The 27,904-nt window shown below is 38.6% G+C and overlaps 2 protein-coding genes across 6 annotated transcripts in view; both read right to left on the bottom strand.

The window, feature by feature from the left end:
• The window catches only part of GK5 (glycerol kinase 5), a 28,780-nt gene extending 1,742 nt beyond the window's left edge, over positions 1 to 27,038 (bottom strand). The window contains exons 1-16 of one of the 3 annotated variants that reach the window (XM_074592729.1): positions 27,021 to 27,038; positions 26,010 to 26,107; positions 22,098 to 22,191; positions 19,020 to 19,095; positions 18,507 to 18,600; positions 17,409 to 17,540; positions 15,931 to 16,006; positions 15,179 to 15,240; positions 15,020 to 15,093; positions 14,623 to 14,683; positions 13,324 to 13,450; positions 9,973 to 10,077; positions 8,571 to 8,656; positions 4,522 to 4,625; positions 3,213 to 3,272; positions 265 to 398 (exon numbers count right to left, since the gene is read on the bottom strand). In XM_074592729.1, the coding sequence (XP_074448830.1) occupies positions 265 to 398; positions 3,213 to 3,272; positions 4,522 to 4,625; positions 8,571 to 8,656; positions 9,973 to 10,077; positions 13,324 to 13,450; positions 14,623 to 14,683; positions 15,020 to 15,093; positions 15,179 to 15,240; positions 15,931 to 16,006; positions 17,409 to 17,540; positions 18,507 to 18,600; positions 19,020 to 19,081 (1,177 nt within the window). In that variant the 5' untranslated portion in view covers positions 19,082 to 19,095; positions 22,098 to 22,191; positions 26,010 to 26,107; positions 27,021 to 27,038. Of the gene's footprint in view, positions 1 to 264; positions 399 to 3,212; positions 3,273 to 4,521; positions 4,626 to 8,570; positions 8,657 to 9,972; positions 10,078 to 13,323; positions 13,451 to 14,622; positions 14,684 to 15,019; positions 15,094 to 15,178; positions 15,241 to 15,930; positions 16,007 to 17,408; positions 17,541 to 18,506; positions 18,601 to 19,019; positions 19,096 to 22,097; positions 22,192 to 23,293; positions 23,708 to 26,009; positions 26,108 to 27,020 lie in introns of those variants that run through there. The other 2 variants (XM_074592730.1, XM_074592727.1) reach the window with 2 other exon arrangements.
• XRN1 (5'-3' exoribonuclease 1) overlaps positions 26,103 to 27,904 on the bottom strand; it is a 39,466-nt gene continuing 37,664 nt past the window's right edge. For 2 of the 3 annotated variants that reach the window (XR_012587728.1, XR_012587726.1), the window contains exon 44: positions 26,275 to 27,265. The gene's annotated coding sequence lies outside the window, so the exon portion shown is untranslated. Of the gene's footprint in view, positions 26,163 to 26,274; positions 27,266 to 27,904 lie in introns of those variants that run through there. The other variant, XR_012587727.1, reaches the window with a different exon arrangement.

Genomic DNA, 27,904 nt, shown 5'->3' on the forward strand with positions numbered 1-27,904 from the left:
GTGTCAGAAATACAAATAAGGTCCTTGATTTGGTTGATGCATGATGTTATTTGTTTCTTTGGACCATCAAATACAAGTACGTGGGTACAAAGCACTATACGGAGAAACATAAACACTACTTACCTTGGATTCCCACAAAAATGGCTAACGTTTGGGGAGTTTTTACAATTATTTGAAGTTATGCACTTTTTTTCTGATTTTTTTCCTTATTTACAAACATGCATTATGAAGGGAAAACCAAAACCCTTTTAAACGTATACATACCTGAAGCAAGGCCCGCTAGAAAAGCTGCACCAAGACTAGACATGTCTGCATTTGCAGGTTTTTCTATTTTCTTATTGATTAAATCTGAAGTCATCTGCATGACAAAACTATTATTACTGACACCTCCATCAGCTCTATAGGGAGAAGGGAAGAAAAAGTTGAAAGAAAAAATGCATTTAGTTCAAATGCTTATCACAAAATTTCAGAAAACAACTACTGGGGTTTCACACCTATGCAAAAATCTTGCTGTTGCTCATGCACAAATGCATTTTCATTTTATGGGCAAATTTAGAGGCCAGAACAAGGTGCCTAGACACAAAAAAAAAAAAAAAAGGAATGTGTATAAACTAGGGGAGCAATGGTAGACAGACACATTATCAGAAGCTTTGAAAGCTCTGTCTTCTAAAACTATACATCACCCTGGTTGAAATGTTAGTGTTTATAACGGAACCTTCACATAGTTATCACCACAATATGATAATATTCAAAGCCATTACATTAAACAAACCCTTTAAAGTCTTCTCAGATCTGGAAAAGTACTTTTTTCATTACCCAAGCCACAACACTACCTAATCTTTGTACTAGTTAGTTAAAATGCCTTCACAGTTGCTTCTTTTTGTGAGGAAGATGAGAATGAGCTTTCCATCTATCTATTTTCCTAATTGCATGGAGAAAACTAGAACTTACCAATGCTGATCTTTAATTATCTGAGAGTGATTACTAGTGGTGCAAAGTAATCACTCTTGCAAACAAAAAAATAACTGTAATAAAAAGCAATCTTTGAGTTGTCATAGATTGGTTTGTTATGCTGTTGGACTCCAATACCAGCCAGGTATGGAGCTGTCACTCTATCAAATGTCGTTCAGTAAAGACATCTACTGCTTATTACTACAGAAGGTGTTGGATAAGAAAACTTAATTGTTGCTTAGAAATCTTCAATTCAGATACTCCAGCTGAAATATTCTATACCACATGATGCCTCAGAAAACTTTCGCATAAATGTTTTGTCTGTTTCTGAAAGTAGTATCAGGAGACACTGCCTGACTGGTGATGTTACAGGGCTTTGCTTGTTTGTACATACAGTTAAGCAGGGTTACCACCTCTACACTACAGCATCAACACCTTTAACTGACAAAGTCACTTTCTTGATGCCAGTGACATGCATTTTACTACTCCTGCAAAAATTAAGACAACCATTTGATTCAGTTACAAGGGGAAAAAAAGAAAGAAAATTTCCAAATCCTCAAGTTTTAAATTTAGCTAAATTTTGCTGCTAGATACTTTGAACATTCAATCCGTACAGTACATCTTCTAGCTCAAAGCTCCTACATGCCATTTGACTGGGGACGTGCTATTTCACAGAACAAGCAAGAAGGTGACATTCCAGGACTCCAGGGACCACCAGGATCACCCTTGTAAAGGCTGCTGCAGACTGCTACAACACAGGACACGAGGACAAAAACTGAGGGTTCCTGCTCTGTGCTTTCCTTGATGTTGTTGAGACAAGCGAAGAGAAATAACAGGAATGTAGAGGACTAATGAAAACAATGACTTTGTAGGAACCAGAGACAAGGAAGAAAGGAGGGATACAGGACAATAGCTAAAAAGGGAATGAAAATATTTACGCGATAAAAACAACAATAAAAAAAAAATCAAAGGTAATGGAGAGCTACTAAAGATATGCAGACAAAAGGATGGGAGCACAGCTTACAACCCTACTGAAAAACCCATTAAGCGTATCTCATTATCTTCTCATGCTTAATCCACAAGCTGACTTGCTACTAATCGTAGTTAACTATTATAGTCACTATATGAAACAGTAATTTTATATTAATAAAACAGAACATGATCACACAATTTAAAGTCGACATTACAGTGTAAATGGGATCAGAATTCTAGTGTTCCCCAGGCAGTACTTCCACACTTTCCATTTTTCAGTTTGACTGAAATTTCATCAAATTTTGGATGTAATTTTCTATGTAAAAAAGCTTCATAAAGAATAAAAAAATTCAATACTTTTCATCTTTTCCTCTTCATTAAACACCCAAGCCTGTCTTGTTCCTCCACCTTTGCCTACTCTTTAGCAGTATGTGATGGAAGACAGACACTTTTACCTTCTCCTACTTTGTACTTTCACTTTTCTTCCACTACTCAAAAGTCTGATTTCTCAACTGTCTACATGCCTGACAGTCTACTTCTTCCTTCACACTGGTATCAAGAAAAAAGCCACAAGAGGGACAGGAATGCTCTCCTCTCTCCTCTTGACTGTGGTATCGCTGTGACCCCTGGCTGCCAGAAGGAGAAATTCTGGAGAGCTTTCTCAGCATGACAGGGCTTGAGGTGGTCCAAATGGAGTACCTACTGAAACGTACAGCCTAAGTTTTCCAGCAACTCATAATTCAGATATATTTTTCCAAGACGTTGTGAAAAGCATATTCTAGGGATCGCAGTTAACTCGCAAATTTGATTTGCTTCTTCAGAGACTGAAGCAAAACCAATGTCTTAACAATTGGATTATAAATATATTCTTCCTCTTTCCCTCACAAATAGATCCAGTTTTAACTGACGTCTTAAAAAAATATTCAGTCTGCAAAAAAAATTCAGTATCAAAGAACGATAACAAAGCATAGAATGACCTCTGTAGAAAGCATTGCTATATACGCTCTAGTGCTACCTGAAAACATGAATTTGCTTTTTTTTAAAAAAAAATATTTATAATTAGAGCAATTCATTACTTACCTACTGACAATCACCAATGCCAATGGTTTAATAACTGACCATTTCCATGGCTGGTCTCTACTGCCACTTTTAAAGTTACATTAACATTTGACTTGGTAGTCATCCATTTCTTAGCAGCAGAATTTTTACAGTAAGATCAAACACATAAAGTTCACACCTATTTAAATCAAACTCCCATGTATCAAATTTAAGAGTTACATGGAACTTACCGAATAGTTTGAAGAGGAAGGCGTACCGTCTTCACAATGATATCATAAAGCTGTTTGTTTCTTTAAAAAAATATTTAGTTGAATTAAGCATTATATATTCCATAAAGCGTTTCCAGTATCTACATAGTCAGAAAATAAAATACAAGGCAAAAAATGCCTCAGTTGTGTCAGAACTGCTGCAATAGCTAACAAGTCTCCAAAATGCATAAATAAATTAAAAAAAAAATCACAAACCAGAAACTGGTCTTTGTTATACATCACTACAAAGGCACAAGTATGGCTAAGTCACGGCACATTCTATAGCAAGTCACTATAGGAAGCACATTTATTCCCACCTGAAACTGATGATAGGTTTCTACAGACAAGATGCGATTATCGATGTAACAAGGGGTTTAGAGCAAGGAAAGCAGGCTGACAGAGGGTAAATCTGAGTTTATCCATCTGTTCTTTAAAGACAACCTCTGAAGGCTGTACACTTGACTTGTTCTGAAACCATTTCATTTAATGGGAGAAAATCTAAACACAAAAGATCTCTGCCCTTTTCTAGTTAGGTATTTGAATGAGATGAGATTCTCAACATCTCTGTTTTCAAGAGACCCATGCTTCAGTTCAGGTATTACTGCATCTAACGTGTGCCCAAAGCAGCGCTGTTGACTAGATGGAAGGAATCGTACCAGAGTTCCCTAACTGGCCACAGTGCAGTGTGAGCCAGGCTCAAACCATATTCATCTTGAGTTCAAGGCAGGCTGGGCAGGTTTGCAAGGCAGAACCAACCTGTTCCATAGACAGCTACTGATGTGATATAGTGACTAGCAGTAGTATCTCCAACCTTGACAATTAGATCTGGAAGTTGTTATCCCTTCACACCTTTAAAGATGTTTAAAGTGCCTATTACTATGTTTTATAAAACACCAAAAATTAAAAAACTTTAGCTAAAGAGCCAATAGAAAACTTCCAGCTTCAGGGATACTTTAAACACAGCTGGAGTGGGGTATATCTTCTGACAAAACACTGTAAGGAGAGTGAGGACAAAGTTTAAACAGAAAACATTTTTAGAACACGCAGAAAACAATGTAATTTAAGAATCCATATATGGTTACTTAATAACAAAAACTCTCAACTAATAAATATACACAAGTTTATTTGTAAGGTGTTAAAGAAGAATGCAAATAAAACTCCTTTTCAATGTAACAGTGATGGTAACAGTATATTTCACAAACTGCAGAAGTCCATGTATGCATTTAACACTGCTAGTCAAAATAAAAGCAAACATAAGAAAATAGAAGCAAGATAATTAAGTAAGCAGTACCTGAAAGCTACAGATTCCAAAATGGCTCGTACAAGATGGTTTCTGGTAGTGGAAGGTTTGAGCCCCATGAAAGAGGCACATAAATACGGGTCATTCACAGAAATCTGCAGAAAAGATTTCACCATGAGTTCAGTGAATTGTATTTGTATGCTTTTGAGAAAGGAGTCAAATAGTAAGGAAAAAATTAACTTACGACAATTACAGGCAGCATAGTGAAAGAAGAAAATTGAAAACAATATGTAAGATGTAGATAGTGTTATTTTAGCTAACTCAGTGAACAGTTTAAATAGCTTCTGTCAACAGGAAAAAAGTTTAAGTTACTTCTTCCAAATCTGAAATACTAAATAGCACTAATCTTTATGACTTCTCTTTAAAATACATATACACTTTAAGTATCTAGGACAGGCTGTTCTCTAGCAAGGTTTCACAAACACACTTTTTTTTTTTAAACACTCTTGAACTGGTGAAAAAAAGATGAATTGACTTTTAAAAAAGTAACACACTGAAAAAGATGGTAATACTTTTTATTAGTTTATACTACAGCCTGTTTCCAATGACACTGATAAACAGAGTCCAACTGAAATTCTAATGGTCACCAAGTTGTCTATTTATTTTTTTTTGCAGGAGAACCAGAGGATTAAATGATGAATCTCCTCTCCACCCCTCTCTCACAATATTTTGTGAGCTTTTTCACAAAATATTAGTTTGCTGGTCCATACCTGGTTTGTAACAACGTTAAATCTTATTTTCAGTGTAGACAGTCATTTTTAAATTGAAACAATCCTTTCCAGTTGTACTGTGCCAAATGTCAATTATGACAACACTTACCAGTAGTTTGAATTTCATGTTTATAAAATATACACACATATTTATAAAGTAAATTAAGAAAATGCTAACGTGTTAAAAAAAAAATACACATGGATAGGTACATACAGCCAAAAGGAAAACTGCCATTTTGCAAAAGTTCCTAAATAGAAGATGCTTCTGCATTACAGTAAAAAAAAAATAAAAAAAATTCTTTTTTTTCCATATACAGGTTCCCTTTCCATTCTAAGAATGGAACTTGTCCAGTCCAGTAGCATAATAAAGATGCAGGCTTCCAAGTTTACAGATCTTCATATACAAGATAATAAAATAAAAAGCATAGACTCATATTCCACATTAAGGGTGAGCATCTTGAAAGAATCGTTACAAAAAAGAAAAAAGTAGCAGTGCATATATACACACACACCCCCAGTGAAGAGTCCTAAGTTTCTGCTGTTACTACTAACCACAGCAAATTAAGCCTGGAAACCCATGTTTCTAGCAGAATGAGTAAGGGGAAAAATGACTAATGCACATATTCGCTCAATTTCAACTGTACTTTCACAACGCTCCTCTCAGTGCCTTTCATCACAGCAGTAGAATCCAGTAAGAAAGAAACTTGTTCTTATTGCCTCAATATAGACGGGCAGAGAAACATTTTACTCCATGTAGGAAGTCAACGTATGGGCTTCATAAGAACCCTCCCTAACCACTATCATTGTGAGGTCTGAGAAACACTACCATACAATCAATTTGTGTTACCATCTAGCCAGTGAAGCTAAGCAGACACGTTACAGTCCCAGAACTGTTCAACTCTGTTCACGTCCCTTTTCATAGCATTTAATCCGTTCACTTTATAAATTGATACAGATTCTGTTACTGTGAGTCTACTAGCTAAGCACCTTTCACCGAAACAAGCAAGGCTTTTAAAAGGTAAAAAGAAATTCATATTTGTGAATACTATTAGTGGTAAATAGATGTCACAGTTAAAGAGAAATCCATTCAGTTTTCTAAGTACAGCTTTTAAATCTGGGCTGCGAGTTATTAGAATTAGGGAAAAAGAGAATGAATCAGTGTTTACTAAGAAGCTCACTGGGGTTCTTTCTGGAGACAGCGTCAAGAAAGCAAGGGGGAGACAAACCCACAAAGCAAAACAAAAACCAACCAAAAAAAGGTTTTACCAACATCTCTAGAACTTGAATATTAATAGAATTGAAGGTTCAAAAAAGATTTAGACTAACATTTATATACCTCAGGATTCCTGTCTGCAAATATTGAAATTTGGCATGGCTCAACATTTGCTTATTGACAGCACAGTTACTCAAAGTAAATGCTAAATGGAAGCATCTGAGCATAATCAAGCTTTATACCCCTAAAAATAATTATTAGGTCAGCTGTTTGAGAGAAGGTAGATGGGCTACTTGCAGAAGAAATGAAATTTTTCTTTGCCTTGTTCCATTAACATACAGGCCTTACACACAGGTAAGGTTAAAAATGTTAAATTTCTTTAGAAAAAACACTAGTCCTGGGAATGATCAAACCAAGTACGGTAGACCAATGAAGATTAAAATAAAACACACTTTTGGACCAACACAGAGATGAGCTGTCAAAAACATTCCGAGTAGCTCTAAAATGTATGCACTCAAACTAACAAATTGCTATCTAAGACTTCTAAGAGAAAAAGAAGGTGGTGATTTTTGAGAAAAAGAAAAAAAAAGAAAGAATATGATTTCATTTTAATGGCTTTTCTGTGTTTGGGTAACACAATAACTTTTGAACACTTGACAGGTTCAAACATACGTCTATACATCTCAAAGAACCAGCTGATGGCAGACATTCAACACCCATAGCACAGCAACAGTTTTCCCTTCATCTTGCCTGGTCCATCCATCCAATACAGTTCATAATGCTAATATTCCAAATGACAACTTGGAGACCTGGGCTACACCACAGAGTTTCTCCTGGACAGCAATACTGAAGAAAAAAACCAAAGTTTTGTGGAGACATGGATATTTTCATATTGACAACTGACATGCTACTGAAAGCGTGCTTTAGTCAGATTATCTCATATTGCTTAGGAAGGTGGCATAACTAGATGAAAAAGTTTTGGGGCTCTGCACAGTCCCTAAGCTAGCAATGGCTACATGGGCAAATCATTCTGTATGAAGGTTTGACTAAGAGCTCTGACTTGCAGCTCTGTCATATTTTGACGTGACAAATTATAAACTATTATTACCAACTGTCAAACCCATACTGGAAGCAACTGCTTTGTAGCTGAATAGGCAGTATGTCAGCTCCCCAGCTATCACAGTTTGTCATTTAACGTGATGTATTAACTGGAATTCTCATAAATTCCAATCCAGACTAATATGCTAGACTGAACTGCAGTATCACTATCACCCTTGTTGCTGCCTCTGCACAGGGACAGTAACTCACATCTGTAATGAAACTCAAGAGGGATCATGAATCAGAGGTGGAAAGGACAGACGTGAGGATACACAAGTCTCTAGTGTAAAACACAAAGCAAGTAGAAAGAACACAGAGCTTCTGTCCCAGAGGGGATCAAGTAATTGCAGGAAGTTCCTCAAATAGAGAGGAAGGTAAAAGCAATCTACTGGGAAATGGAGGGGACTAAAGTGGAGAACAAATGCCAGGAACTCCTTACTATACACACTGTGCTCAGCAACAAGGTACAAACCCTATTTTAAAGGGAAAAATGATATCCAGATTTTAATCTGAATTAGAAAGAAGTGTCTAAATATTACTGTCTTTGCTTTTCATAACACCAGGACTTGCAATCTTGCTCACATTTAAGTACGGTTAAGTATTCTGATGAATTGCAACCTACATCTTGAAATGAGGCAGAATAAAATGAATTATTTTAGAACAGTGCTAAGCATGTGGCAGAAAAGCTACGGGATAAGTTTTTGCCTCTGTAGGCACTGCCTGAGATGCTGCGGACAAGCCATTTAGTTTATCTGTCCCCCAGGTGTCTCCATCTGCGAAATGGAAGTAATTTTCCTATTTTGTAGGGGTTTTCTCATGGGGGGAGTGTAGCATTTAAGCATTCTTATATGACGGTGATCTTCATACGTTGTGGTGAGGGACAGAGAATAAGAACCTGAGTAGTACAGAATATATACTGTGATAAGATGAACATTACTATATTTAAACACGTAAAATTTAAAATTTTAACTGTGTTATTACAAATATATTCTCAGTTACATTAATAACAATAATTTTACCTGAAAACCTGGAACAAAACAAACGCCTTGAGAATCAACAATACTCCGTGCCATTTTTTCTGTTTCATCTACATTGGTGAAAAGATCTGTAAAGATGCATAAGTCATATGCTTTTATTATTTACTTCAATGTCTTCATATATTACTAAGAGACAAAAATCTAGAGTTAGACTATTTCCTTTTGTAATGTTCTCAGAATACGTATTCCAGGGGAAATGTTTACTTCTCCTGTATTTCATGTCCATCAGTCACGTTAAAAAAAATAAAATCTATTCAAATGAATAGGATTTAACAGATAAGAGAGGATCCTTTTATATTATAGTCTTTTAATCTTCAAATCCTGTAAGAGGTCATTTGCTTTCCAAATAGACATAAATGGGAATGGAGCTAACAACGGCACCCTAAGTATGATAAAAACCTAGATTTGCAAAACATAAAAAATGTTTTTCCTCCCAAAGATGTTACTATCAGCACAAGCACCAAATTACTACAGAGTTGTGGAATTCTGTGGTGAGCTACATTTCAGGAAAACGTTCCCCAGGTAACCCAAAGTTTGAGACACTAAATTCCTTTTTTGCACTCCAGTGTACTAAATTTCTAAGTAAACCAAGTAAATAGTTTATTAGAATACTCAGAAATGTCGTCCTATAAACAATCAGTGGTTTTGAACATCAACTATTAAAGAGATAGTATTTTTCTTAGTCTTTTATTAACCTGGAACACAAGTCTTTTCATTACATAATAGTCATGGCCAAAAGGCACAGTACTTCTATGTGAAACAACATACACAACACCTTTACATTTAATAATAAAGTTCTTCACATTATTTTCATATAACTCAAGCCTGTTATTAATTCTGAGATGTGCAGCTAGAGATCTCTCAAAAGCATTACAATGACTGTTTGTGGAACACTGCCTTTACAATCATGCTACCTAGATTTAATCGGTACTCCGTGCTTCTCCTCAACTGAAAATTCAAGTCCAAATACCCTGAAAACAGCACACATCTAACTTTAGACAGGTCTCCTTTACAACGTTTCTATTCAAGTCTGGATACCAGGTTAAAAAACAAATAACAAAAGAAAGCATCAGAATGTTTGTCATGCTCAAGAGAAAGCAAGCAAGGAGTAAAATGTTTCAGGAAAATAAAAGCCAACATAGGTAGGAGGGTGTGAGAAGCAGATCCTGATGAAACGATCGTGCACATCAAACTCCCTGCAGTAAACATGCTTAGCAGAGAACCTACTAATGAGACTGTGCATCTTCCACTGTCCAAAACATGTGGGCTACTTTCTTCAACTACAGGTAATAAAACCAAGCCAAATAACATAACTGAAACCCCATAAACTAGCTTCTTGAGTAGTAACATATTTAACCCCCTATAAAATTAAAGAGCTACTTACTTATATCCTGAGCCCATCTTATGGCAGTGCCAATGTCTGACATACAGCCTTCAGTTAAATAAACAACTTCTTCCCCAATCTTCCAACCAATCAGTGGATACAGACCTAAATTATTTTCCATGAAACAAAACAAAATACCTAGGTAAATTAATTGTTTCCAGAAAAACATATACAAGCACCCCCCACAATAAACCCAACCCAAAAAAAAAAAGGTAGTTTTTATTCAATTCCTTTGCAGAATTAAAGCTAAAAAACCATCACTGATAGAGGTTAAACATTGATTAAAAATTTAGCAATGGAATTACAAGAAACTCTAACAACAGCTTGTTAAACCAAAGTTAACCTAAAAAAAATTCACTATCAAATTACAAAAAAAACCAAACCCCTCTAAGCTAAAGAGAAGAGCTATCTGCACTTTTTTTTAAATGATAAGATATTGTATACACTTAAAAATTTATCAACATTTACCTATTTGTTTTCAATCTATTTTTCACCAATGGTTTTAAAAAGTCAGAATTTACTTCCCCAAAACATAAAACATGAAGGCCTGGATTTCAGATGGAAAGCACAAACACTAAACCAGACATTCACCAAAAAAAAGGCAACACAAACTTAGAACACAGATCATATTTACAGAAGAGGATGAAAGTGATATACTTTTTTATTGCTTTTTCAATATGCAATGCTTCTTCACATAAAAGGCAAAAAAAGTAACCAAGTTTCACAATTTGCCCATCCTTGTCCCCAACAAAGGCTACTACCAGTTAACTACAGCGTTTTACCTGTATGTTTGCCTAGTACAAACAACAAAAGAAATATCCAAACTCATTAAAAAAATATTTGGTGACATACTTTGTCTCTAACTACGAAAGATTAGCACTTCTACGGTTTACATGATGGGATTTGCAGGAAGTTATGATTTCCACCAAATAGTTTCAGCTTTGCAGTGACTCAAAAAAAAAAAAATTCAATGACTGAAATTTTTACTTATCTCTCAGAAACAGGGCAGAAATACACAGAGCAAACACTGTTGGTTTATTTGTACAGCATCTCTCAAAGAGCTGTCTGCTTGAACATACTATTACATTAGAAATAAACAGCTAATAATGAGGCTAAACCTGATGATTTGCTCTCCCCTTTGCTCCCCCCTCCACCCCCCCAATACGTTGAAATCTTAACAAAGAAAAGAGAGACATACTACTTAAAACTGACAATGTGAACACAAAGACCTTCTTGTTTGATATCGGTATTAGCAAGGACATAGCACAAAAGTCCTGCAGAATACTGCTTTCAATGCCAAAGCAAAAAGACTTTGTTATCTAGCTGAACAGAAGTTCTCTAGCACTGCAGCTTGAAAAATGGTTTTTGAGGTCACTCGATAAGAACCTAAGCGTTCAGTGGCCACTGCAATAAAAACTTCGCCCAATCCAAGTACTGTAACTGTGGAAGTGAAAAAAAGTACCCAGATCTTACGGGACACTGGCCAGGACTTGGAGATCATGGGTAACACAACAAAGGTAAAAGAGTCCCAATAACTATAGGACCAGAAAAGCACCAGAAGGATCTAGAGAGTCTCTCTAGTTTCTCAAGGTGACTTTGCTGATATAATCGGTGTCTCTCACACAATCATCTCCAGTTTGCTTACCCATGTCCAAAAAAGTGGCATGGTAGTACTAGTGCAACTGCAGAAACTTGGTTAGTGCTGGAGGCACCCTGGTGCTTACAAGGGAAAGCAATTAGCAGTACCTATTTAGATTAAAGTTTGTATTTGACTCCTGAAAGGAAAAGGTGATATACATATCTCCAGATCCTTGGTGCAGGTCTCCCTTACGATCTTTATTTTCTACTAAAGGTGAAGCTGCAAAGCAGCAAGACCAAACAATTCCTTGAGCCAAAAGTCCTAGAGAAGGACAGTTAATTAGGGACAGAGAAGTCCATCAGGTGGCCTTCCTAAAGATGCTCACACTAGAAACTCTAGTAGTGTAAAATCACCTACCTCTAAGGAACGGATCAACATGACACTTGGCATGAACACAGTTCTTATGAACTCTCAGACTGACAGAGAGGTAGAATTAAAATCTATAAAACATGTTTCCACCACTGAACTGTGAGAAGCGCTGATCTCAAAGGAACTTTTTTTTTTTTTTGAAATTGTCACATATAGCAACTAAATGTAGATCAGAAACTAGAACAGCAGCTAATGAACAGCTTGCACAAGGATGCTGCAGGGATTCATCTTGCAGTCTTAAATACATATGTCAGCTTTAAAGATTGAACACATTACACTTCATGCCCAGGGCACTGAGAAAGCTAGACACCTAAATTGTCCTACTAAACATACCACACATCAGCCAAAGAACATAGGGGAAAATAATTTTAATATAAATAACAGCCTAAAGCAGTAAAAGTTTCACAGCATTGCCTTAGAGATTTCAACTCCTATCAGATCAAAACAGCCATATATTTTCTTTAAAAAAAAAAAAAAGGAAAAATATTACAGCATGTTTTTGCCATTACATTTCCACAGACTACATATGTCTGATTTCTTAAGTAAAATTATCATCATAACGACATCATTAATTAGCCTAAAAAGCATTTGCATTCATAAGGAATTCAGTGTCCATGCTATTGAGTTTTGACACATCTCCTGTATTTGCCAAGGCCCTTCCAGACTTCAGCTGGTAAAAGTCTCCTCAGCACACTGCTGTCCTCCCTCCTCAGCCCCACCCCTCCCATTTTAAACTGCAGGCTTCCTGAAATTAGTAACTCTTTAAAAATATGACAGACAGAGAAAGACTCTGCAGGCAAATTTACTTCAGTATTGTCTGTTGCTCTTTTGACACCTATGGCAAATTAACAAGCTTGACAGACCACAAATGTTCATAACAACAAAGTTTTAAAAACTAAAAACACATTGGGGAGCCCATTTCTAGTATTTTAAACGAAAACTAATAATTGCTAATCCTGCATTAACAGCAATCCACTGCAACACGTTGATGTGAGAAGCCAGAGGACCAATTCCCTTTTTCTCCATTCCTGCACTGTATTATACTGCTAGGAAAAAGAACAGGTTAAAAAAAAAAAAAAAAAGAAGAGGGATGCAGGTAGCAGACATAATTACTAGTGATGTTACTTAAGTTCTCTTCTTGAGAAGCATATTTCTGGATAACCAAGATCTACGTTTGTAATGAAAAAATTACAGTCTTCTGTTCTGAAAATGCTTTCAAGCTGTTTTTTCTACAGCCGAAGACAGAAGGAAAAGCAAAGCACTGTTTTATCCCTGTTTGTACCTCATCATTAACAGATGTCACGTAACGTGAAATACTCTAAACCAAAATTTCACTATCTTACCTCTCCTTGATGCAAAGAGATGCTCTCCAGTATTCACGTTCCAGAAACCACCTGTTCCCATGGTCAGTTTAACATCTCCTGGGTGAAAGCAGCACTCTCCAAACATAGCTGACTGCTGGTCAGCTACCTGCCGTAGGTACCAACACAAACAACGCGATGAGTTAGCTACCAGCTACCAATCTACAATGCTGCTGGACTTCAAAATATTGCAAACGCTTCAGAGTTCTGAATACAAATAACCATTCAGAAAGGAACTGAACATTAAGAGAGGACTCATACAATTTCTTAAGTATTTTCAGGCCATTCCAACAGTCTGATTTATCATTAGAATCAAATTACACCAGGTTTGGACATAATGTGAAGGTCTGTAGTATTGCTTGCAATACTGGAAAATGTGTTACGGAAACAAAAGAAATATTTTATGTTTTGGTATTTGACAGGGATAAATAGGGCATTTGCAATCCCAGGAAGCAGAACAGACTAGCTTGGCTTGAATTCCTCTTCCCCCAAATGCAAAGTTGAAGTTTTGATGTCTCACCTTCCTTTTTCTCTGCTGCCCCTCCCGTACCAAATTATTCCATGCTCACTTTTTCAATAATGATGATGGTTCTTAAATGCATTTACTTATGCTTGTGCCTTGGCCAAACAGTAAATTTACAGATAAATTGAGCCTAAAATTCTTTAAAAATAGTAGGAGAAATTCATGTTAGCTAGATGACATTTTTTCCATGTAGCTCAATTCAAGCAGATTTTTCTGCAAGTCACCACTTTACAAAAACAATGGGGTTTTTCTTATCCAAATCCTAACTACTGAGGCAAGAACATGTTATTCTCCATTTACGTTTACTGAAAAAAGAAATAGAAGTTACCACAAGTGGATCTGTTAACAAATACTCTCACATTTGTGTAGAGTCTTACTGAAGTCAAGCCAGGATGGAAGCCATTGCACAACTTTATATAGAAAAACTGATTTTAAAGCCAGAGAGAGACGTTACCAGAGCTTAGAGCAGAACCAAGCTCTGTTGAGCTCTATGTTCAGTGCTTAATCATTTTGTCATCTAACTTTACTGGACCTCAACCTTTAGAAATCCCTTCCTGTTCCTCTCTCCTCTTTTCCCCCTAAGGTTGCAAACCGAGTTTTTGGACAAAAATTTAACAACCAATTCTAATGTAGTTAAGTCGTAGAGAAGGAAGGGAGAATACTTACTAAACAAGCAAGTATTAAATCCAAGCTAGATAAAAAGAATATAGAAATGAAAAGAAATACACAGATTTAAGTATGAAAACATTTTCACTCACCACCGCCATTATTGGAATAGGTACCCCAAATATTTCAGAGTCAGCTGATCCAAAGTTGAAGCTTGAAACAAATATTATGGAGAAACATCATAACACTAAATTGACCTTTTTGTTAAAATGAAATCTAAACATACAAGGCCTGCGTCTGCATCACAGATGAAAGGTAATGCCACTGATTTATTTTAAAGAATGCATTAAAAACTATTGCTTTAAGAAATACTGGTAATAAAGATAAAGTTTTGGATGTAGTGTTAAAAAAATACATCTGCATATAAAACAAAATATTTTTTTAATGTGTATTTATATATTACTTTGCCTGTGCAGATTATGAAATATTTTTCTAAAGGCAACTGATTTAACAAGTATCATATTCTTTTAAATATGCCTTCATAGTTACCTTGTGTCTTTCACTGGAGGATAAATAGACATTGGAATGGAAAGTAAATTACACAGAGTGGGATTCCAACATTTCTGAAATAATATGGGAAGAGTAAAAGTGTCAGCAACTCTCTCAGAAGCACAATAAATAGCAACATTTTTTCGGAACAGCACATACGGTAAAGGGTTCAAAAACGCCTGTAGCACTGGCATTTGAGTAATCTGTAGCATACACAGAACCTATAATAAAAAAAGAGAACAAAGTAAGATTTTAGATATCCGAATATTTAAGAACAATTTTAAACATTTTTTTCTTTAAACATCTCAGTGACTCCCATGAAATATAAACTGAATGTCTATAAGCAAAGTCATAACAATACAACGAACACACAAACTTCACCTGCCACTCCCTATAATGTGTAAACATTAATTACCTTATTTTACCCTCATGAAACCGGCTAGATGAGAGCAGGTACCTTTCACACCATATACCACACCACACTGACTGCATCACTCTCTATCATCATCTACCCAATTGTGTATGCATTAGTCCTCTGGACAGAAACTTGTAATTCTTCCACATTTGTAACAATTCTTTGTTCTTTCTTTCACAGGTATTTTTCTTCAGTCAAGGCCAATTAGTTTTGGTAGTCCTCTTTTAATTTTAAATGCTTAAAAGGTTGATTATATTGAATAATTACTTCCCTTTCTGACTAACCCTCCAGGTAGGCCCAAAGAATAATTAATTCAGAAGTGGGTTTTTTTTGAAACAGTGAATATATTACCACACTCATCAATTACCAAAAAAAAAAAAAGCACAAATTGTCAAAAAAGTATCTGCATTCTAGGATATATCAATGACAGTCATGAACATCATTACTTCGATTCCGGTACGTTTTATTAATATTTAAGAGGAACTGTAACATTCACCTTTAGTCAATCTATACAATAACCACGTGTCAACTGTTCCAAAGCAGCAATTATTTTTTCTGGCAGCTTCTTCAGCCTGGGAACAAATAAACACACACACACACACACACAAAAAAAGCATTTACAGCTGGGTAAAATAAAGAGGAACACAGTACCTGAATCCTTTTCTCATTTTCTTTGTGATAAGTGATAGAACCTTAAGACAGGAAACTTTATAGTCATAATTCTAAGAGTGGTGAATAAAGAAAATGAAGTCCTGCATACTGCACTTAAATAAAAAATTAACAGAAACAGAAGAAATAAGTGTATTTTTAAAATATGTGCTTGAGAACAAAAAAGGCAGAGCCATTGTTTTTTGGTTTATGTCATCTGTAAAGAGTTCAAGATGTTATTTTCTTTGGGATTTTATTCCCTTTTAAAATGGGAAATTCAGGTTCCATCTAATTTCTACGAACTGATACTGTGTACAGCTACAGAATTCGGAAAAAGGACATACAAACCTATTCACCCAAAACATGACTGAATACATTATTCTCTGTAATTAAGAGCCATGAATTTTTTAGCTTCTTGGTTTGATAGTCACATATTTTAGATATCAGTGGCTGACAAAACGTGGGAGAACATTCACCTCGCACTGAAAACTCATCAGCTGTATTAACCTTGAATTCTATAATCCGCCAAATTCACACCTCACATTTTCAATAGGTGCAGCCAAGACATGCCAGTAAAGAATTATACTTGACCTCAAGAGTTAGTTTTGTGACAGAAAATACCAGACAAAACTCAAAAGATTTCGGGGTTTCTTTACACAGGGTAGAAATGGATGATAACCATTTTCTCAAAAATCATTTGAAAATTGTCATAGAAAATAAGATGACTCCAGTTTGTAAATACAATAGGAAGAAAGAAGGAAAATGGTAAGGATTAGAGCAAAGAATACAGCAACAAAATAGCTCAGTGCTCATTAGTGCATTAAATTATTCCAGCACAACTTATTTTAACGTGTATTTTCCAATTTACACTACAACAAAACGCAAAATAAAACACAGTGTTTTGTTTTTCAGTATGATCTTATTTATGAAACTGTCAACACTGGAATAACGCAGAGTGGAAAGATAAGAACACTGGTTGAAAAGAAATACAACTGTCACGCAAAACCAAAGTGCAAACAACTTTAAAACAAAGTACAATTACTAACTGTGTAATTATACGAAGTGAAATAAGGTGATTTCATTATGTTACTCATGCATGAAGAAGAGTTTTTACTACGACACATTTCCAGAATCAGAGGAAAAAGTTGTATAAACATGAGTAGATATTTAGGTAGACACGCTTTGAACATTAACACAGATAAAAGTCTTTCATTTTGGTTCTTCTGAGGAAAAGAACAAGCAAGACAAAACTGAAGCAGTTACAACCAACCTAAGTCACTAGCCATTATTATGATTTAAAGCTATTATTTTCCCTTTCCAGCTTACCTCATGGATGTTTTTAAAAACCCATGACAACTTCATAGAAGTTTGTTGTGTTGAAAAAGTAAGAAAACTTGGTGCCAAATATCGATCATTCCCAGTCAAGAAATGAAGCACTGTAAAAATAACATGGATTACCTGTTTCAAAAGAAAACAGTTACTTCATTTTTAATCTCTCCCTTTAAAGGTTTCCAATCAATTATCTTTAAAGGATGACAACAGAGATGAAAGCTGCTGACATGAGATTATATTCAGAAAGCTAAAATTCTGTTAGAGAATCCTTACACAGGATTTCAACAGATAGTCTTCCCACAACAAATACCACAGCAAAGAGCAGCTGCACTGAGCAAGTCTGTTTTCCTGACTTCTGCTGGTAGACTGATAGGAACTGCTCCGCATTATGAACACAGGTCACCTATATGAGCACAATGCACGATGTGTTGACAGCGTTAACATATTTCCAATGAAAGTTCTCCTAGAGTAGACAGGCTCAATCACATTCTACTAGATTAACCAAAATTTAATCGTTAATCAAGTTTCCATTCACAAAAGATCACAGTGGCAAACCCAAGAATTCAACTTCTTACTGTGAGCGTGCTAGTTAGTTTCCACTTAGAGGAAAAGTAACTTCAGTTTTTCCACTTAGAGCAAATCTTTTCTAAAGTTATGAAGCACAAGCCATGAGCAGCATAAAATGTACCTTCTATAGATAATCTGAGCAAAGAGCACATTAAAAAAACAAAACACACCAACAAAAAAAAACCCCAAACCACTGCCAACCAAGAACTACCTATCCAATAATTATGCTCTAGCAGTGTTAACGTGCAATATTTAACACAACAAAGGGACTAAAGAGTAAGAAAATGAGTGCTAGACCTACAGATATCTTTCCCCATAATTAGTTACCTTTAGGCTCTTAGTACTGCATTTTTTTTGGTACTATCTTCCATGCTAATCTTGCTCAGTTAAATGTTTTTAGGCCATAGCACATCATATTAACATGTTAACAGGAAACTTGCAATATTGCATATATTGCCCTTACTTTTCATAAAAATGAAATGGTTCTAGTATGTCCACACAGTATCTAGCTTAGCACAATTTTACCTTCAGCAGAAGGGACTTATTCCAGGAATTCACAAGTTCAGCACTTCTTAAGTCTTGCCAACTTATGAAATTATGAAAAGGTTTCCCTGTCCTCCTGAAAAACAGTATTTGAACATCGCCATTTAAAACAACAGGACATACAGTGCCCCAAAAATCCAACATCATTCAGCATTTCCAATCAGGACACTTAACACTAGGTCAATTCCTAAAACAAGTGCATGTCCTCTGGAGGATTTGAGGAATTAGTAATAGGCATGCAGACATTTTGAGTATGAGACTTCTTACCAGAATTAAAAAATACGTATGTATTCATCTCTTCCAAAGTATTAAGAACAAACCAAAAAGGACGTACACTTAAAACTGTTCTAAACTGCTGTAAGGTGTGGCTGTGCAAACACAAGAGAACACGAGTAACTGACATTTGTTGCTTTCAGGTGGTGACTTGACATTTCTACATTCTTCCATGCAGTTTATGAATACAAATTCATTTTAAACTACACACAATATACATACTTGTGCCATGTAATGAAAGTTGCTCTCTGTGTTGAGATGCCAAGACCAGCAATTTGCCTCATGTGAAGTCCCGCAGCTGAAAATCAAAAACAAACCATACCAAAAAAAGCATTTATTAGAAGAAACAAAAAAAATTACAACTTTTCCAATATAACTATAAAACCTATGGAATACTTAGGAAATTAATAATTTAAGAGACTATAAATCTCTACAGACTGGCCAACTAAGTGGCTAGAACAGTGAAACATTACAGAACTGTATTCTACAAAAACATTTGTGTCACACTGGCTCTTTACACCTTCTGAAAAGCCTGTTGATACTTCGACAATCTCAGAGACAGGCAGGCAGGTTACGTATGCCTATATAAACAATTAAAATGTGCATTTCACATGGAAGAATGTGAAGGAAAGCACAAACAGAAAAAGCATCTTTATAAAATTATGGAAAGAAATTCCCCAAAGAAACAAAACTATATTGATTCTATAGGCAGTAAAGAGATTAATGTCAATATGCCATGATTTTTTACATCACTTTGATGATATGTCTCACCTTAAAAATTATATTCCTTAATCAATCTTTCAAAATTCACAAGACCAAATCTGCTTAAACTATGTATCGCTGAATACAAAGTATACTTCAAATTCAGAAGTATGAAGATGTAAATTTGGGTATGCACCAATTTTGGTGTTAAACTTTACCTTCAAATAACTGTTACAGTCTTAATACATGTAACGGTAAATAATTAAATACATCCACAGCTATTTTCAAAGCAGCTCTGTTCAGCTTCCCAAATACTGCCACACATGCTTCCAGAAGCAAAATTATGTGAAAAAAACATACATTAAGAAATGCCACTTAAACGCCAGCCTATTATTTTGTCCAAAGTACTGCTACTCTGAAGGGCGCTCAATCCCACTACTTGACCAAATCACAGGTTAAGTAGGTCCTGCTCATGCATGTTCTTATGTTAACTTTCATGAGCAAAGTCACTCATTTGCGTAAGCATATACTGCAGACTTTATGACCGACAGCCTCTGAGTGACAATTACAGAAGGGGTTTCACAGAGAAAGGGCATGTCTTGCTCTGCTGACCTCTCCACGTGCTTCCGCACCTTCCCTTGCACTGGTCTTTGCATTCATACAGGCAGTGGTATCAAGGCCCTTAATCACCTGAAAATTAAATCAGTGCTTTCGCAAGGCTACCTGCTCCAACCGCCTGCACAAGTGCTGATGGGAGCAGGAGCGTATGGGAGGAGGACCTGAGAGCAAGTGGCTTGAGAACAGCAGTGTTTCTTTTTCAGTAGCAGCTAGGTCTAAACTGAAGGCAAAGCCAGACCAGTACTACAGCAGCTCACTACAGATTAGTGGCATGCGTTACTCCTCCCCATCTCCACAACCTGCGTGCTCCCACCACTTTCCCTGTGTCAACTGCCATGCTTTCTAGGGCCCTACGTGAGTAGAGCTAACTTCCATTAAACAGAAAAAAGTAGAACACAAACACAGACATTTTTCAGCTAAGCTGTCTCCTGGAAGGCTTGAACCAGTACCAGAGGGAGAGGGAGGGCTGGGACCATGCAGCCAGATGCAGGTTCCACCTTTAGGTAGTACCGAACTACATCAGCTCATGCACTCGTGCACAAACTCACAAGTTTTAGCTCCACAAGCCCTGTAAACTGAAGTGCTCCTATGCCTTCTTTCTGCTTTCAGCAAGTCATTCCTGCCCCGGTACCACACCCTCTCTTGCGCTGGCACAAATATTCGTGAAGCTCTGCTGGCACAAACAACTGCACAGGGACTTGACTCAGGAGACTGCTCTGGACTTGAAACAACCCTGTAAAAAGGAGGGTGGGACTGCTGCTTGTGACAGCAGTGTGGGCTTATGCTCACTTACGTTACACAGGCACTTAAAAACAACTTGCTGACAGCACACACAGCTTGGCCACAAAAAAAAGCTTCCCCTTTTAAAACTAGCTGAAAAATCTTGCTTCCTGATTTGCCCCACAGAATGGGAGTGGAGGAAACTAGCAAAGTCTTTAGGGGTTGAGGTGGCATCGCTATTCTTGTGATAGAAAAATTGTGGTTGCTGAGAAAACAGACCAAGAGACCAAAATAATCATCTGCAGCTTACACCTGGTAATGGTTACTTTCCCTGTCCCCTGGGCTGCCTTCCAAAGGAAGGGACAAGAGCAGTTTTGCCTTGAGCCAGGCTCGGAGGCAGAGCAACACTTGGAGACCAAACTGCAAGAGGAGCTGAACAGGAGGAGCTGAATGAAAGAGTATGATGCACACACACGACAAGGAGGCTGGGGCACTGCAAGAAAGCGACCTGGGGTGCAGCTGGCAGGTCCATGGCATCAGTGTGCCATAGAAGGTGATCCATACTGGATCTGGAGCTGGTATAATGGGAAAGCTGTGGGTGTTGTAGAGAGTAAGCACGTGGCTAGAGCAGCATCCAGAAAAGGAGGAAAAAAAAAACATCAGAAGTTTGGCAGAAAAGGGAGTTGTGTTTTAGTGCATGGAATAGCAGGAAATTTTAGGCTAAAGTACAAGTAGAGAAGAACTATAATACAGAAATCATATGGTAAGAACTGTTTGTAGTTTGAATGGGGAAAGTGGGAAGGTCAGGTTGTAATCAAGAGAGTGCAACTATGCAGCATCCTAACTTCGTTCTCTCATAGACTTACATCCATGCACACACAAAGCGGCAGTAGAATAGCAGGGAAACAGAGGAGGAAACAAGCCTACTCTCTGTTTGTACACAGAGGCATCTGGAGGAAGGAAGACATACACTAGGGAAGGATACATGTACACAAAGCCGGAGCAACAAGGAGCTGTCACCAACATGTAAATCAACTATGAACACTGCTTCTGGTTCTACTTCAATCCTCAGCTGGCCCCACAAAAAAAAGGGATTTACATAATGATCAAATAGGCCTTAAAGTATGCTGTAAACCTGTGCTGTTATGAATTTTCAATACTTCTTTTTAAATAAACAAAAATAACCTTATTACCTAATTAACTAACTTTACTAATTTTGATGAATAATCTATTACTTTTTCAAACTTTATAAGCCATTACCTTGTACAGCCTCTTTTATTACACCAACAAACTGACTCCACAGCACTTCAGGATCTAATTCAACCCAGCCAGGACGAGGATAAAGCGATTCCACCTGTTAATGGAAGATACACAGCATCATTATGATTCCTAGTTCACAGAAACGTGCATTCTTGTGAAAGTTTATGCAAATAAGTTCGGGTTTGCCTTTTTTTTTTTTGTTCTTAATTTTCTGAATGTACTGCAACAGACAAAACAACAGTGTTCGTCACTTTTAGAACATAGTTGAAAGCGGGTGTGTGATCTCTAGAAGGCTTCCTCAGTTCAGAGAGAATAAAGAAGCCCAAACCCCAAGGAACAGGGAAACCCATAAACCCCCTCTGAGGCTCCAAACTGGAACCCAGGTTTCCCAGAGAGCCTTTTGGCTGCACTGCTAAACTCGGACACTGATGCCCCCGAGCAGCTCACCGGCAGCACAGCACAGCAAACCTGGGAGCATCTGCCAGCCGGGTGCCCAGTGAAGGGTCAGCTCCACTGAGGGGAACATCCCCCTCCGCCTCTGAAAACCCACCAGGTGTCTTACACTTCCCCTCACCGCAATCTTTTCACTGCAACAGCTAACAACAAAAAAGTTAATTCTGGAGATTGTCTTGATCCCAAAATCAAGAGCCATAGAAACCAAAAGCAGCCTGAAACTCACATTCCAAAGTTATCATTATTTTTTTTTCTTTTACACAGCGCATAATGGGACGTGTGTAAATGCAAGCCCTACTCAAGCCTCCGCTATGCCCTAGCTAACAAAAGTCGTTTTCTTCGGAGAGGGATTAGTCAGGGAGCGACTTACGCCAAGGTAACAGGGCCCACCGGGCGGCAGCAAACGCCGAGAGGCGAATGGGGAGCACAATGGCGGTGTCCCCGCGGGGCTCACCGCCGGCCTGGGGGGCTCGTTTCACCCCGGCCGCTCGGGGGGCCCTGGGGAAGCCGCCGCCCCCCACGGCTCAGGGGGTGCCCAGGCGCCGAGAAAAGCCCGGGTGAGCCCCGACCCGCCGCCCGCTGGGACCCGCACGGCTCCGGGACCCGCGGGTCGAAACCGCCCGGCGCTCGGGGGAGCGCGGGCACGCCCGGCCCCGGCTCGACAGCGCCCTGAGGCGAACGCCACCTCAGGCTGCCCCTCGCCCGCCCGGTCCCGGCGAGGCCGCCGCCCTCCGCGGACTCACCTTCCTACAGCTGGAGCCTCTGACCGCGGCCGCCCAGTCGTAGACGTGGCACTTCACCACCGTGCTGCCCACGTCCACCCCCACCACGTACCGCCCGGGGGCCGCGCTACCGCCGCTCTCCTGCTGCCCGCACGGCATCGCGGAGTGCGGCGGGGCGGCCGCCGCCCGCCAGAAAACCACCGCCCCGCCGCGGGGTGGGCGCCCGGCCGGCCTATGGGCGCGGGGAGCGCGGCGGCCGGGGGCGGGCCTCGGCACCGCCTCCACAGGCCGCGGCCTGGCAGCGCGGCAGCAGCTGCGGCCGCGGGGCGGAGAGGGCGACGGGCGGGCGGCCCCTGGGCCTGGTGGGGCCGGTGGCACCTGCGGCCTCACGGAGGAGAAAGAGGGGGGGGCGGGTTTCCCGGCAGCGACGGCGCCTGCTGAGGGCCCTCAGGGCAAAACCACCGAACCAAAACTTATTTACTCTGTGCAGTTTCTATATAACTTTAGCGAATACTCGTAAAAGGCTTTTAAACACCAAAACGTTAAAGCGTTTCTACAAGACAGAACTGGAATGTTTGTCACAGTACCAGTGCTGCCTCAGAGCCACCATCCCACCGAAAGCCCGTTCTCCATCCAGCCGTACCGCACAAGAGTCTTGAGCCGCGTGGGTCTGGGAACAACCAACATCGAGTGTGGTTTGCTGACAGCATATCACAGGAAATGTGCCTTAAGAACCTCACGCAGCATATATTGAGGCAACAAATGAATCAGATCCTTTCAAAACTCTCGCACTTGATCCCAAACGCAACATCCCCATTACTCCCACTATTCGCTGTATTTACTCACTGTCATACATATTACACATGACTAGCAAAAGCGCTGCTGATGGAGGCTGCTGAATATACTGAATATCTTGAATCCCAGGGATGAAAAGAGGTCTGAGTGGAGGTACAAGGGACAAGAACACATAACACGAATTAAATCAAAGCTGTAATCAAACTGTCCCCTAGTTGAAAGTCCAGGATTTGACACTGAAAAGTAGCGAGTGTCAGTGAACAAATTACAGGTAATTATAAGAAATCTTCATCTGCAGCAATTCTCTTGTGCCATCATTCTCCTTCAGAGAGGGAGCCACGATTAAAATTACTGTTGGAACAGAGTTAGTGACAGCCCTGTCCCCATATCGCCCTTAGATGGGGTGGTGGTTTTTAAACAGGAATGACCAGAAACACTCTTAAGTTAAGCAGTAAGTTTTGGGATGCTCATCCCCAAACTACTATCAGTAGAATCTCATTTTAACCCCGATTTAATTAGAAGAATTTGTCAATTCGTTTTAACTCCTCATTTAATTAGAGCAGGAAAAGCAAAAGATACAGAGAGAGTATTTTCCCCTTGCACTTCTGTTTGTCCCCTCTTGCAAAAAATTGCATTATGAACAATGAAAGGATATTATGTGGGATAACAGCCTGATGTTATTGGATCTTTAAACCAGGAAAGTGAAAGCTGCATAAGGAGAGGTGCCCCCCTCGCCCGGGCAGCCACAGAGGTCACTGGGACAAAGGTTCGAATCACGGGGCTCCGAAGGCATGTGAAAGAGAAAGCCAAGGAATGGCTGCTTTAACTCTCCTCCCAAAGGAACGACTCATTAAGAAGTCATCATCTCTTTGACTTTTATATTCTCTTTGACTACAACTTGACAAGTTATAATCTCTTGACATACAGCTAACAGATGTATGTCAGAGAAAGGTATGAAGTACTTCATATCCGATTCAGACTATTTTTCTTCAAAGCAATTCAATTATTCTGTTAGTTTCGGTAAATAATAATTATTTAGAACTCCTGAAGAAAGCTCCCAAAATAAGACTCAACATGTGTAACTGGTGTAAAAAGACAAAAACTTCTCCAAACATTCAAAAACTAAGAAGCCTTAAGTAAAATTGGGAAAATGCATCGAGACATCTTTCATCTTTTTACAGTATCAATACAAGCGGGGCCCATCTCATTGTAAGATGAAACAAAACTTCCAAAAGAAAATGGAGGTACAGGTTACTTTTTTCTTCTAGAAGCTCTTAATGTAATAAATACATACCCGTTCTATAGCATGGAAGTTACCATAAGCTGATTTCTTTATGCAAACCGATTTCTTTATGCAAATCTTAAACTCTGTTTAAAATGTTAATAAGAGCTTAGATGCATCTTGAAAAGGAACACCAAATGTATGTTGGAAAAAGATAACGTGAACCAACTTGCATAGTTGCAGTCCATGCGTAAATCTCAGTTATACAGCATGTATTTAAATTGCTCAATTGATGAGAGGCTTATGAAATACAAATTTTATATTATTGTTCTGTTTGCAATGTGATAAAAACAATGCAACAAAGGAGGCAAGAGGTTTTCAGACATGCATAGCTTGTCCATACATGACTTACCTGACATTAGCTAATGTTATTTTGTCATAAATAATATAATTCCCACCCAGGCACTCTTTGTATACCCAAAACCTCTGTCACCCTCAGAGAAAAATCTTATCACCAACATGGGTAAAAATCCCAAGTTCATCTTAGCACAGACCAGAAACATTCAATTAAAAGTGAAGATGTACCGACACCCCCCAAAGGCTGATAACCAGCCTGTGTAACCTCTGCTACCACCCTCGTCTTCCCGTTGGAGTGGGAGCGTGCACGTGCCACTTCCACTGCTCAGGAGGCAGAGAATTCACACACCTGGGGTCACATACCCATTAACGCAGCAGCCACGTCCCATGCTTCTGCATCTTCTCTGCTGAAATCCTCAGTTTCCTTTGTCTCTGGAAAGCATGACTGGTCTTATCTTTTCCTGGAATATCAAACCAAATGAAGGAGTGGAGGCACTCCAGGGACTTGGATCAATGCTGTAGCAAAGGAAAGGAGTTATTATGAAGTAAAACCAACCAAATGGCAGAACATCAGGGACAAGATCATCCATCACTGGCAGAAATGGCAAAACCCACACCACAAGTAGTTCATATTGAATATTTATAAGCAATGTCACCACGTTCAGCATGTTTCAGTCAGCAATAAGTACACTTTAGAGGATGCCAAGCAAGAGGGGTTTGCCCCAGTTATCCAGGTTAAAACAGGCCTTGAGAGATGGGGGTGCTACAGACCCAGCAGACCTAATAACTAGAAAGAAAACATTATATTGATATTTTCTAGCACCAGATTATTAATTAAAATTTCCAATTTATTAATTAAACTGTATTTGGAATAGGTAACTTATTTTTTCTTTCAAATAGAAGTATTCTCAGGTACATTTCTGTGGTGCGACCGATACATAGGAGCCTCTTTGCTCACCCCAGGCTTCCAGTAAGGATCAAACTTGCCACTGGCAGTGCTAACAGGATTCCAGCTACTGGAATCTAGGACAGCAAGACCCAAAACTTCGAATGCATGTTTTCCTCTTTAACTTCCCTTCCTTAGCCATATTTTGTCAAGATGCGTCTACCCTTCTGCTGCCTCATCAAGCTCTAATTTACCATTTTAACTACTTCCCTAGCTCTACCATTTTAACAAGTTTTAACATTATGAAAGCATTGACCTCAGAGTCCTTTGTCAGTTTGCATTCAAATAAGAAAGAGCCCACTGATTTCTGTTGCTCCATTGGTTGGTGCAGCCCACACACGTCATTCATTAAGCCTTGCCTAAAAACTTAACAGACAGCCCAAAATGAAAGTGATGACCTTTTGGCAAATTTTGCTGCAATAATTTACCATATGACCATTCTCAGCAGTTCCTCCTGTACTCCTGCCAGAATTTACCACTCTCCTTGAAGTCGACAGAACCACGTACAATGACATCAGTTAATCTAGCATTTTAGCTCCAGGGGTGATATGAGTTTTAGGCAGCAATGGGATGTTTCTTAAGCAGTTCCATTCTTGCTAAATCATCCCGCCCTCACACTGCGAACTGTTGTACCAACACAGCTGTTCTCGTGGCTCCACGGCAAACTATCAGGCTGAAAAATAACATGGGGGAGAGTTTCAATCAGATTAATTCCTTGATATGGTTCATAATGTGGCGATAGAGTTTGGCACGATCCAGTGGGAACAAGTAATAGGAGACTGGTTAAGCCAGCATTTTCACTAGAGAATTGCACATCAAAACTGTGCCCACATACGTGAGATTTCGCATCGTGCCTGAGGTACAAGCAGTCCTTCCCTTCTGCCAGCTCTGTGACAGAGGTAACCTTTGACAGAGAATGAGGTGGACTTTAGGACAACCACGTTTTAAGCCAAGAATTTATTTACCAAAACAAGTGAAGTGAAAACTGGCATACGTATTCTGTTAATGTTTCATTATTTGCCCATGCTTTTAACCCACACCACATAAGAACTACATTCAGAGATGTGCAATGTGTATATACAAGAAAATGTCCATCATCCTCTGGATGTCTCTTGAGGAATTATGATGTGAACTAAAAATGACATAACTATGAACAGCTTTGCGAAAATAAAGAGATTGAGTCCCAAACCCATATATATATATATGTGTGTGTGTGTGTGTGTGTGTGTACATACACATGTGATGAATGGTCATTTGTACATAGAAAATCTAGGGCTGAACAGCTCTTTAAAAGAACACTGATTTCAAAGTC

The sequence above is a fragment of the Larus michahellis genome, chromosome 6 (assembly GCF_964199755.1).
Source record: "Larus michahellis chromosome 6, bLarMic1.1, whole genome shotgun sequence".
NCBI lineage: Eukaryota > Metazoa > Chordata > Aves > Charadriiformes > Laridae > Larus > Larus michahellis.